Genomic DNA, 12,732 nt, shown 5'->3' on the forward strand with positions numbered 1-12,732 from the left:
ACACCATCAAGTCAGGCTTCTTGGAAGCAGATTTCATGTAATGGCTTACACATGGTTTGCATGCAGGATAAGTTAAAAGCAGGATAAGTAATAAATAAAATTGTCCTGTTTCTAGACTATATGGTTCACTAAGTAAGAAACCATTTTAGCTGTACTATGATGTTGTGTTAGGCTTGTTAAGAGACAAAGTAAGGCGGACAGATTTGCAGAGATAGATGAAACAAAAGCAGGTCAAGGGGAGCTGACACCCATCAGCTTTCTCTCCTTAATCTATCAGTGTAACACATCTCTTGCCCCATCTCCCTAGACACAATGACATGCCAGATATCACAGGCCCTCAGCAATTGGCTTTGTCATGGCCTTTAACCCATGCGGATCTATATGTGTGTGTGTGTGTGTGTGTGTGTGTGTGTGTGTGTGTGTGTGTGTGTGTGTGTGTGTGTATGTGTGTGTAGTAGATGGTGCTTTAAAACACAAGCTCAAAAATTAATTTACAGCTGCTCTTTCTTTGTAATGTTCCACTAGCCACTGAACACATGTAAATCTGTGCTTGTGTTTGTGTGTTTGCTGAGGTTGGGTGTTAATAAAGACGAGAAACAGAGAATCCTTAAAAATAGAATTAGACATATAGCCACACAGAGAGTTTTCAGTTGTTAAAATGTAGATGAAATATCAGTTATTATCCTGTGAAATCATTGGCTCTGGTGTATTGCAAATGTTATCTCCAAAATGCAACCCAGGAAACCTTTTCTGTTCTACTTGCTATGAACCGTAAAGTGGGTATCTGTGACTTCTATCTCGATGCAGAAATTTACACACATATTACAGGTAGCTTTTCTATTTAATACAGGTCTGATGTTTCTCTTGCTCTGTGTGTGACATCTTAAAGTGGGAAAAACACAGCATTTTATGACACTTTTGTTGTAGATTTTTCTTGTCGTTCATTTATCCCAACTCTGACCACAGTGTTCACTACTGACACTGACTTTCAGACACCACACTCTATTTCAAAGCTGGCTGAAGTCTAGAAGAAGAAGAAGATGCAAAGAATTTGTGTGGTGACAAATGATAGAATGGTCTGTAATTCACAGTAGCAGCAGGTAGAATCAGGATGTCTGACAGGCAAGGAAGCAAAGCAGGTAATGACAGTCTGAAAAGTTATAAGGGCATGATGTGCTGCAGGAATCCAAGTTGTCAAAATGACAGACACATTTCTGTGGATACAAATGAGGACATGAATCGGGATGTATGTGAAGAGAAGATTTCTTAAGTTGCAGTAGTTTCCCAGGTAGAAAGTTTTAAGTGAATCAGTTACTGATGCGCGCAATACCAAAAGTTTATTAATGGTTAGGTTAATCGGGTAAACTTTTTACATCAGTTTGTTCTTATCTCAAAGAGCAATTTAATACCACATTTTCAGATACCTAATGCTACACACTATTATGCAGTTGGGGCCCTGTGGCATTGGTACTGACATGCTATCTATGGCAATGTCAGCCACCAGGAGCCACGGTATCTCTATTAGAGAGCCACAAATCTGTATTAGGAGGTTGAAGAAGTGTTAGTGACATATACTGGGAGTTCGTTTTCTTTCTTTCTTTTTTTTGCAAAGTTGTTCAATTTTTCACCTTTTTTCAACCGAAATTGTTCTTTTTTTTCTTACTTTTTAGGTTTAAGCACTGCAAACTACTTGTTGAGGTTTGGCACAACAACATGTTTTAGGTTAAAACACACACGCCTCCACAGCAATAACTGTGATGATTGACAAATAATGATTTAGGGGTTACAGATCCCTCCCTTAGCTCTGGGGCACATAAACCAAAGGACACCTTGTGCATAAATGAGCCACACCAGCAGCTGTGATAAACAGTGCTAAGCGATGATGTGGGAATTAGAAAAGGTTTGTCCGTCAAGGCAGTTATCCAAAGGGTGTACATTAAATATGCAGTTTTACTTTAAACAGTAGGATCTCGAGCAAGTTTGTAAGACTTAATACCTGCTTAGCTAAGATGTGTAGCCCATAATGAGGTTCTGTTCTGATATGATATGGAGTTTCTGATAATGACATTGCTTTGTATTAAACACTGTTTTTCTTTGTTCTTTAAAACATTTGGTCATTATCATTTTCATAAGCAGTGGTAGTAGTGTTTGGTCAGTGTCAGGAATTGTGACTAGCTCAAGGGTACCCATTCTGAATATTTTAAAGAACAAATAAATTATTCTACCATATAAAAATAATAACTGTAATCTACGTATTATATTGGTCTCCACTGCCTTTGTGTTAGTATGTTAGTGATGTCTAAATCCATAGAGCATCCTATAAAGACAGCAAATATTTCTAATATCTCTAACATCTCTAACCACTGTTTGTCTTTGCAGTTTAGAAAGTCCTTCCTATGAGGTGATGCAGCTCGACTTTGAGGTGGATAACGTGATTAACCTGGTGCCAACCCAGACTCTACACTGGAGCGTTGAATACCCAGCTGGCACACAGACAACTTCCAGGCAAACAGAGAAAGTTTCACACCTCTATATCAGCAGCGCCGACATACAGGGCATCGTACCACTGGCTGAGGTAAGGGATGATTTGATAGATGAGTACAGATATAGATATCTATGAGCATACATATTGACATTCCCAGCAGCACACACTTGTTACATTTGCTGGAATAGACGTAATTTTTCCCTCCATTTCCCTCCTCCTTCTAACCTTCTTGCTGACACCCCCAGCCACCTCCTTCCTCTAGGGTGATCAAAGCTGGAAAGGTCAACTTGTTTACCCCCTCCTGTTGCTACAAGCCTCCCGGTCTCTCTCTCTTACTCTCTCTCTCTCCCACCTTCTTAGACAGACACACAGCAGTTTTTTTTCCTCACAGGTTTCAAAATAATAAGCAGCCTCACAAGCAGTCATGCAGATTGACAGACTGACATAGAGTCACTCACACAGACCTTGTAATAACAATCATTGCCTAAAATTCACAGATGCCCTTACTTTCACTTCCCTATTGTATCCTGTAGGTGTCCTTCCTTGTAATAATTAAATACAAAGGCTGCCCTTTATACATATGTAAATTGAGCTCAGTTCAGTTTTGTTTATATAATGCCAAATCACAACAACATTCACCTCAAGGCACTTTCTATTCTAAGGTGAAGACCCTTCAATAATACAGAGGAAACTCTAAAAAATCTAAACGAAAAAATCTAACACTCCTCTATGAGCAAGCACATGGCGACAGTGGGAAGGAAAAACAACCCTTTAACAGGAAAAAATATCTGGCATCTGCCTGATGCCTTTATTGGTGTTTATTGGACTGGTGGTCCTCTGCCATGACCATTTGGAGTTGAGGGGAAAACCTTCCATGTTGCTAGACTTTAAAAAGCACTGACATTAGCAACAAGTCTTCAGAACAAAACCAAAGGATTAAAAATAGGCATTTATTTATTTATTATACACTTGGAAAATGAGAGGAAATAATCTAATGCTAATAACATATTGGCACTGTAAATTAGCTGTAGTGGGCAGCAGGCCATACTAGGTAGCAAATGTGAAAGATCATAGCAAATGTTACACAAATACTTTAATTAAACTCTTAATTAAACCTTTTATGGGGTCCAGTCAAAAACAGCCAAGCACTATTCCATTCATCCATCCATCTTCTTTTGCTTATTTGCATATCTTTTGATATGCAAGCCTATCCCAGCTTGCATAGGGTGCGATGCAGGGTATAGCCTGGAGAGGTCGCCAGTTAATCTCAGGGCCAGCACTAATTGATGCATCCATCCATTTTATTTTGCTTATCTAAATCAGGGTCGCGGGCCATGAAGCCTGTCCCAGCTGCTATGCAAGAGCCAGTGTGGTTCCAGCACTAATTCAAATTCTGTTAAATAATATGATATGTTTAATTTACATTTAATTATAATTTTTTAACTTTTGTTGTTTTTGTTTTTTTGTTTTTTGTTGCTTGCATTATTTATTTGAGTTTTCGTTGAGTTCTTTGAGATTTATAAGTACAAGGAAATGAACAAAAATAGTTACAGTGTATAAAACCTACATATCTATTTGGAGAAGTAAAACAAATTTCACCGTAAATGAGTAAAATTATCTTTTACTCTTTAGTACTGTAGATTTGGTGCATACAGAGAGAGACAGAGAGAGAAAGAAAAAGAAAAAGACTCATAAAGTTAAATTTAAAACTGTCTGCCTGCAACATTTCTATTAAGACAAAATATCCCTATTACAACATACACTGGAAAGCCCAAACAGCTCTGGCTAAAGCAACCAAGAACCCTTAGGCTAAAAAGCGAGGCGGGGAATGCTTTTCAAAATGCTCCTAGTTCCATTACCACTGAGGTAGAGCTAATCTGCCCTGATAGCCCTCCTTCAAACAGCAAAGCCCTAGTGACAAAACCCAATTTTGTTCAGGTCTCTGCACCCCCTGTCTTTTTCACACACTGCAAAAAGCAAGCTTGAAACCATCATTTCGAATAGCAGGGCTGTTGGGATTTTGCTTTGCTCAGTGTGAATGGAACGTCAGGATGAGCTACAGCTTCTGACACTCTACACTTTATAACATAACCGAAGATTTTTTTTATCACTGTTATTATTAGAGTGATGGATATTTACTTATATAAAATTTACATTAAACATAAATGACATTACTACATCTTTTATTACAAAAAGGCTTCCTTTTTGGGTTGGGGTTTTTTTTGCCCCCGATTGTATCATAATAAATATATATAATTCAGAATTCATTCATGTATATAATTTATATATAATTCAGCTTTTGTGAACATAAATTAGGTGTTGTGGGAATGAAAAGCAAAATTATTTTATGCCTTTATAATGTGTTATAAGTGCAAAACTGCAAAAGTTGGTCATTTTAGTTGATTGCTGGGTTGTTGCTATACACAACATAATGATGGCATAATGACTGACATGGGTGTACAAATGTTTGGTTCAGTTCATTTTAAAAAACATGATTTGTATTTATAGCCATATTTTTTATGGTGGTCCTATCATTATTATTATTGTGAATATAAAAACTATACTGTATACTGCAGCAAAAAATGTAACTTTTTTTTTAACTCTGATAAATAAATGCTTTAAATGACTAAATTATTAGAGAATTCTACATTTAAAAAAAAATCCTTGGAAGGTTATAAAACGGAAACACACAATTGTCTGGTGTTTAGTTAGGGTCATTTAATCTCAAATTAGCCAAATTAGCTCCGAACATTGAGCACCTGAAAACAACCCATTCTTTTACAAATGTTTGTACTACCAGTCTGCATGCCAAGGTTTTTGGTGCGTTTATACATCTGTGGTCGTGGACGTGATTGGAACGTCTGAATTTCTATGAGTTAGATGGGTGAGTGAGTACTTTTGGCAAGATGGTGTGTATTAAAATGGTTGTTAAATTCCAGCATCATACATTTAGCTCTTTGAGATATTCATGTTCAAAAACTGCCTCAGATTTCAATGTGCAAAAAAGTTGACTGACCATTTTTGAAAAATATATATCTTTGTTTTGATACATGAAACTAAAATTTGATAACTTTGAAACATAAAAATGTTATGCAAATTGGAGATGGTCAAGTATACGACCTGTTTTGATTTCAGACACAACAACCTGTTGTTGTGATTAGAAGTTATCAACATGACTAAGAATGATTATATGTAACTGAAGCAGTTTTCTAATTGCCTCCAGCATTACATGGATAAAAAAATACATCTGTTGTCTCTGTCAATCCTAACTCCTAGTTACACACACAAAGAAATGTATTTGTATCTACACATGGGCACAGACATTTTTTCTTTCCCTCCCTCTATCTCTCTTACGCCCCTCTCCTTAGGTAAAAGCATCAAAAATGGCTGCTATTACGAGCCATTTGGGCTTCCAAATTTGTTTACCAGAACTCCTGACCAGGTCTTGATTGCTGGTTGGTTATTTAAGGTGACTTTCACTGAGAGGGGTCTTACCAGAGCCAAGATGAAAGCTCCAACTTTTCTGGGTTTTCTTGGAGAGAAGGAATGATAAAAGAATAAAATTATGAGCTGCTAGTGAATCTTCAAAAAGAGCTGGATGAAAATGCTTTCACACTATCATCTATCCTTTTTTTTCTATACAATTTCACATCTGGAAAACATGAAATCCTTCTCACAGCTGTTTAAACAGCCTAAAAGCTAAATATGATGTAACCTTTCATCACAAGCACTCTAGACTGACCTTAAAGCATAATTTCCTAGCCATTTGTTTGGTTGATTTAACTCCACTTTATCCATCTTCTACCAGCCTCCAAATCAAAAGTCAGCTTATCAACAGGTCTGATGTGATAGTGCAGTGTATTCTATTTTACAAGGCAGCAATGAAAAACAGAGCCCTGGCTGTCATTACCAAAGCCCTCTCCGACATTTTCCTCCTAATTCCATATATCCATTACGGTTCTGGTCTGTTGCCTGAGCTGGAAAGAAAGAGGTCCTCTTCAGGAAACGATGGATTATTAGGAGTAATTTATCTCCTGTAGGGGTGGAAAAATTGGTTTCATCTTTTACAGAGGAGAGGTGACTGGGGCAGAAACAGTTGTTAGGGAAAGAAGAGTTACAAAAGAGAGCTATATAGAAATAGAGACAGAATGGCAGAAATTAGCAACAAAAATTGGGATTCAATTTAAGACAGTTAGCATTTGTCTAGCAAAAGATTGGCATTGATTTCTGCCAACGGTTAGATCAAGAACAAAACACAGATTAATATTAACTAAGCAATTTACAATACCTTGTAATCCAATGTCAAAAAACGGGAACAAATCCAATTCCTGTCACTGACTTCTCAAACAAACCGTCCATCATAAAATTCGCAGAGCATTTGCTGAATAGGAGCAAAGAGGACTTTGAATTTATTGCCTAAGGAGAACAGCAGGGTGGAGGAAAAGAACTGCAAAGAACCCTGAAAACTCTGAATAGTGAATATGTGAATTTCCTATTTTGAAAAGTGGGTTGTCATACTTGAATGGACCCACAGTGATGGCCAATGGTGGCCTTTATTTGTCCCAGACAGTCCTCTCAAATCTGACGGTGAAAATTTTTCTGAAGAATATGGGCAATAAACCCGTTAAAGCTTAGATTAGGATGTAGTAACACACACTGCGTTCACATTTTAAGACAGTCAATTCACCGCCTATTGCCTCATGTAAGTAACTTTGGCAATTGTGCTGTTTGCATTAAATCCATATGTTTTGTTCACTTTAGGTGGTAATATCAAAAAGTGTGATAAGAACCATACACGATGTCTGTATGTCATGACATGGGTTGTAAGAAAGGAGTTGTATCTGCTGTTTTATCTGAAGTGTATTGGATGCATAACCTAATTGCTATGAATTAAAAGATGGCACTGAAGACTTCAGTTATAAAATGTCCAAATGAAATAAGCCTTAAATACCTTTTTGAAGCTTTTTGAAGTGTAAGTCAACATAAGTCTTAGTTTCTGCACTTGTTTACTTGAGGATCTCAGAGAAAACATATCTGAAATAGCTGCAAAGTTTGACTGCACATTGTTATTATTCCAACCAAAATGTCCTGGTGAAGGTGAAGAAAGGATATCAAATCACGGGAGAGATTTGAAACGGAGAAGAATTTTTCAAATTCTAACATACAATGTATACGGTGTAGCATGTTTATTATAGTCCATATAATGTCTATATGTTATACAGACGTTCAGTACTTTTCTCCATATAGTGTATACGGATAAAACATTGTGATCATACACCATATGGGAAAAAGTACTGAACTATATACACATTATAGCATGAGGTGCCATAGCATGGAAACCCACGCCATGATGCTCCCGCTGGACAGTTGTTATGCTGATGTTAATACCAGAGGAGGTTTGGGGCTCTGCAGTTATCGAGTTACCAGAGCATTGTGAACTTTTACACATTATGGACTTCACAGCATTCAACGACTCCAATCTGTAACTGGTGACACCTCAATTAGATTAAGAAGTGTGAGCAAAACATTTTGCCCATATTGTGTACAAACAGTGCAAACTAAAAACAGGGTGTAGCTGAGAATGATGGGATGCCATGTATCTTGCAAATGACTGGTCAGAAAGTACAGGCATATAACCGCTGAGCTGATGGTGCCACTAGTAAAAACCTTAGAGGATACTCATAGTGATTCTAATTCATTTTAAGAAGTGCACCAATACCAAAACCAAATATGATGATATCCAATAGTTTTCAGTATTTCTCTCAAAACCACATCACTAAAACAAAAATGTCATTAACAGGATAAACTGTCTCATAACATGAATGTCTTTGCCATAGTGTTTGAAATGGCCAAGTTTCATTAGCAATGACTGCATTGCATTGTATGTGTTTTGGATGAACTACTGTAAAAATATAGAACTAAAGAGAAAAATAGGGACAAAGAACCCTATTGCGTTACTTAGGAGAAAACAAAATGAAAAGGAATGTCAGAGTGGGCCTACTATACCTTCCTATAGAGTTGTTTTTATAAGCTAAAAATAATTGAACCATAATAACATTGTTTTATGCTCTCCGCAGGTGTCATTACACACTTCAGCAGAGTGGTTTCAGAGGGAAAGAAATCAGCAAATGCATTCGCAATAATGCTTTTGTATCTGATGCTTTGTGCATACATTTATTTCTTTATTATGTGAAGAAAAGGGTAGTGAATAAATGTTTTTTGTTCCCATTGTCTTCTTTTGGGATTAAGTAGTTTATATTTCATCCACCCCTCTTTTCCCCTCTTTTCTCCTCCATCTCACCTCATTTTTCATTATTCCCACCCTTCCTTCTGTTTCTGTGTCCCCTATCTGGTCTTCATTACTATCCTCTGTCTAGTTCTCCACTGAGTTTCACCTCTCTCTGAGGCTTTGCTATGTAATTAATTCTTAATTAGAACACTTGTTTATCTTTGTTGCTTAAAGATGCGCTCATGTGTGTATGTGTGCATGTGCAGACCTCTTAGCAGAGCAGTTATGCTAAGTGGCTTCTTAATTTGCCTCCTCTTATTGGTTCCCTGTAAGAGGAAGTTAGTAAGTGGGAAGAAGACACTGAAAAGTCAATAATCTTTTGATGAAATCTCGCACACACCACCACCACATTGTTTTCAAACTCAGTTTTACTATTTTCATGGTGTATATGTTTATTAACAGCTGCATTTTCATGCCTATTTCCCAATTCCAGTACTCTATACATTATATATATCTTTTTGTCTGTTTATACTAATAGCAACACACAGTAAATCAGTCGAATAGAGTAAGACAAATAAAGATTTGATCCCTTCTATAGTTCTACTGAACAGTCCCTGATATTATATCAGTTTTGTTTTAGTGGAGAGATACAGAAAATCGACTGAAAATCCAGGAGAAACATATTACATGCACTGTACATAAAATGTATACGTTGATTTGCATGTCACTGTGTGAAACAAGTATTTGATCCCCTAAAATATGACTTAATACTTGGTGAAGAAAACGTTGTTGATAAACACAGCAGTGAGGTATTTTCTCATAGTTTTGCACACATCTCGGGAGGGATTTTGGTCCATTTCTCTTTACAGAAACTCTTGAAATTCAGGTTTCACAGCTGCTACTTAGTAACTCGAAGCTTCGGCTCCCTCTACAGATTGTCTATAGGATTGAGGTCTGGAAATTGACATGGGCATTCCATTACCTTAATGTGCTTCTTCTTTAGCCATTCCTTTGTTGTCTTGGCGGTATGTTTTGGACCATTGCATGGTGGACGACCCATCTTCAGTGTATTAGCTTAGGGAATGAGGTTCTTATCCAAGATTTTATAGTATATCATGGTGAAGTTGTACTGTACCCTTAGCAAAAAAAAAAAAAAAAAAGGATAATGTGTCCAGCTCCACTTGACTGTGCGGATGGTGCTCTTTGGGTCATACTTACATACTTAGGATTTCTTTTCCTCTAAACACGATGGGTTGAGTTAATGCCAAAGAGCTCAATTTTGGTTTCATCTTACCAGAGCACTTTCTCCCAAGCCTTCTCTGAATTATTTAGGTCCTCACTGGCAAACATAAGACAGGCCTGTACATGTGCTTTCTTGAACAGGGGGACTTTTGTCATTGCTGCATTATGACAGAGTGTGTTACCAATTGTGTGCTTGGTGTCTGTGGTCTAACCTGCCTTCAGATCATTTACAAGCTCCTCTAGTAGTTTCGGGTTGACCCACAACCTTTGTCATGTTCATCTTCACACATCATGAGACAGGATTATGCATGGAGCTCCTGGCCATAGGCAACTGGTGGTCATTTTATAATTCTTCGATTTCCAAATAACCACATCAACAGTTGTCACCCTCTCACCAAGCTTCTTGCTGACAGTGTTGTAACCTATTCCAGCATTGTACAGGTGTACAATCTAATCTCTAAAGTCTTTTGACATCTCTTTGGTTCGTGGAGTTGAGATACATTTTTTTAAGAAAACTCTACTAATGGATAATTTAAATAAAATAAAGCTAATTTAAGAGATAAGGGCAGATAGATTCCCTCATTTTCATAAAATAATTTAATAGGATTTGAAAATAGATATTTTAACTAATTAACCCAAATATTCTTGTTCTTAATCTCTTGTGCTGCTGTCTCTCAAGGTTGCAGAAAATCTAGCAAATCTTCATCGCCAAACCCCAACACACCCTCACAAACTTGTCTTCAGTCACAGTATTTGCTTGTTAGCAGCCTTCAAACTCCCAATTAATCAACACATATGACACATTTTATGTGCGTGTGTGAATGTGTATGTATTTGGGTCACTGAGAACTTGCGTGTCCTGGGCTGCAGGTTCATTTCCATACCGAGCGGCTGTGGTTCAGTCCAATCAGTCAACAAGAAAAGCAGGAAGAGGGAGGTTGGGGGGACGGTATGGACATATGTGTGTGGGTGGTTTTGGTGTGTTTAAAGAGAGAAAAATAAGCAAGTTAGGAAATGACAAAAACTATAAGGCTTGAGGAGGGCCCACCATTACTTTCTTACAAAATGTAAAAAGAAAAAGAAAGTAGATGCATGCAATGTCAATGAAACAAGCTTCGTGCAGACACTTTTGCTCCAGGCAGTATGTATTAAGAAGAAGAAGCATTTGCTCTTCTTTAAATTTTTTAGTTCACAAGACATTCACTTGATATAATGCAGCTACAAGAGAAACCCTTTCCACAATGTTTTTGCAGTTATGTTGCAGAAAATTCTTTATGATCCTCGGAATGATCTTTTCACAGACTTACAAAAAAGGTCACTGGTGATAGTCATACTGGCATTTTCGGACGAGGTTTGTGTGCCCATACACAGACTTTAATTCTTTTGATGAATTACGACATCTTCAACCCTAATGAGTATGTAAGCCGTTGTTTGTACATGCAGCATTTCATTTCACATGAATACTCAGTCGTGTCCTTTTTGTTCTGGTTAAGAACATGAAAGGGCTCACTAGTTCAAAGTAAGCTGCTGGGCCAAACAGGAGTCATTCAAGTTCAAAAGAAGAAGCAAGGAAAGCAAAAGAATAATTTCACTATAGTTTCATCAAGTATCCCCGTAACACTTTTGTATTTTTCCTTCCTTATGATGTATGTCACACATAATCTTAAGAGAGAGGAAAAAGTAGCATCATCCAGTGTAATCTGTGGATGGAATGAACACCTGGATGAAATCCACTGAAATGCACAAGGGTTGTGATATAATAATGAGCCTACTCCTGCTAGAGCAGGGAGACAAAAAGCTTTCAGTTTCTAACAAGATGTGATGATTTGACTTCTGCTTTCTGTTTTTTATGAACCAAATCAAAAGCTGAAGAACAACCTCCTTCATGCTCAGTTACGTATAATACCACCCATGAGTTGCTCAGCCCAACCACATTATCCTAATGGGCCACTAAACCAGCTATACCAGAGCAATATGGGATGGGACGCTGTGCTCAAGTATACATGAGGACATCTGATGCCTAGCCAATTATGAAAGTTATAATAAATTGGGAATGAAACAACTTTGCAGGAGAGAAAACAATAAAAATGAGCTACATAAGAAATATCGTTGCAATGGAGTAGTTATGTGGAAATCCCCCTCACCTAAAATTAGCCTAGTTAGGTTTAAGCACAATTGATGGAAATGATGGATGCATTGGTAGGACTGCACAGACAGAGGAACAGAAGAAGAAAAAGTAGGAGGAGAGCTGTAAAATGGGTGTGGGAAAAAAGGGTGAGAGAGTGGTGGGGTAGAGGGTTAAAGTGACAGACATAAACATGAAAGCCAATATGGGAAAATGGTTGAGGGTTTAAGTAATTGAAAGAAACAAAAAAGAAGAAGACAAAGAGAGAGAAGGAAAGGAGCAAAGAAGGATGTAGCATGAGAGGAAATTACACACACTAATGGCAAAAGCGGGCACCAGAAGGAGTGAAAGTGAGAGTGTTGTGGCGGGGAAAAGATGGAGAAAAAGAAGAGGGCCCAGCGGAGGTGCAGAGCACCGTGTAAGAGTCCCTTGGAAGTTATGGGTAGTACAAGAGGAAGAGAAGAATGAGTGAGAGGCACAGGGAAAGAAAGATAGAGAGCGAGGAGATGAGAGCAGGGCAGTTCTAATGCAATTAGGGGTCTGGAAATTGAAAGTACAATTCTCTCTGGGATCTTTGCAAGAGTGGTGTGTGTGTGTGTGTGTGTGTGTGTGTGTGTGTGTGTGTGTGTGTGTGTGTGTGTGTGTGTGTGTG

The 12,732-nt window shown here is 37.7% G+C and overlaps 1 protein-coding gene across 1 annotated transcript in view; it reads left to right on the forward strand.

Annotated features, from left to right (window-relative positions):
• si:dkey-215k6.1 (transmembrane protein 132C) overlaps positions 1 to 12,732 on the forward strand; it is a 261,586-nt gene that overhangs the window by 181,665 nt on the left and 67,189 nt on the right. Inside the window, exon 5 of the mRNA XM_005924517.3 lies at positions 2,380 to 2,575. Coding sequence (XP_005924579.1) covers positions 2,380 to 2,575 — 196 coding nt within the window. The remainder of the gene's footprint in view (positions 1 to 2,379; positions 2,576 to 12,732) is intronic.

This window comes from Haplochromis burtoni, unplaced genomic scaffold, assembly GCF_018398535.1.
Source record: "Haplochromis burtoni strain Fernald_Lab_line unplaced genomic scaffold, NCSU_Asbu1 Contig_54, whole genome shotgun sequence".
NCBI lineage: Eukaryota > Metazoa > Chordata > Actinopteri > Cichliformes > Cichlidae > Haplochromis > Haplochromis burtoni.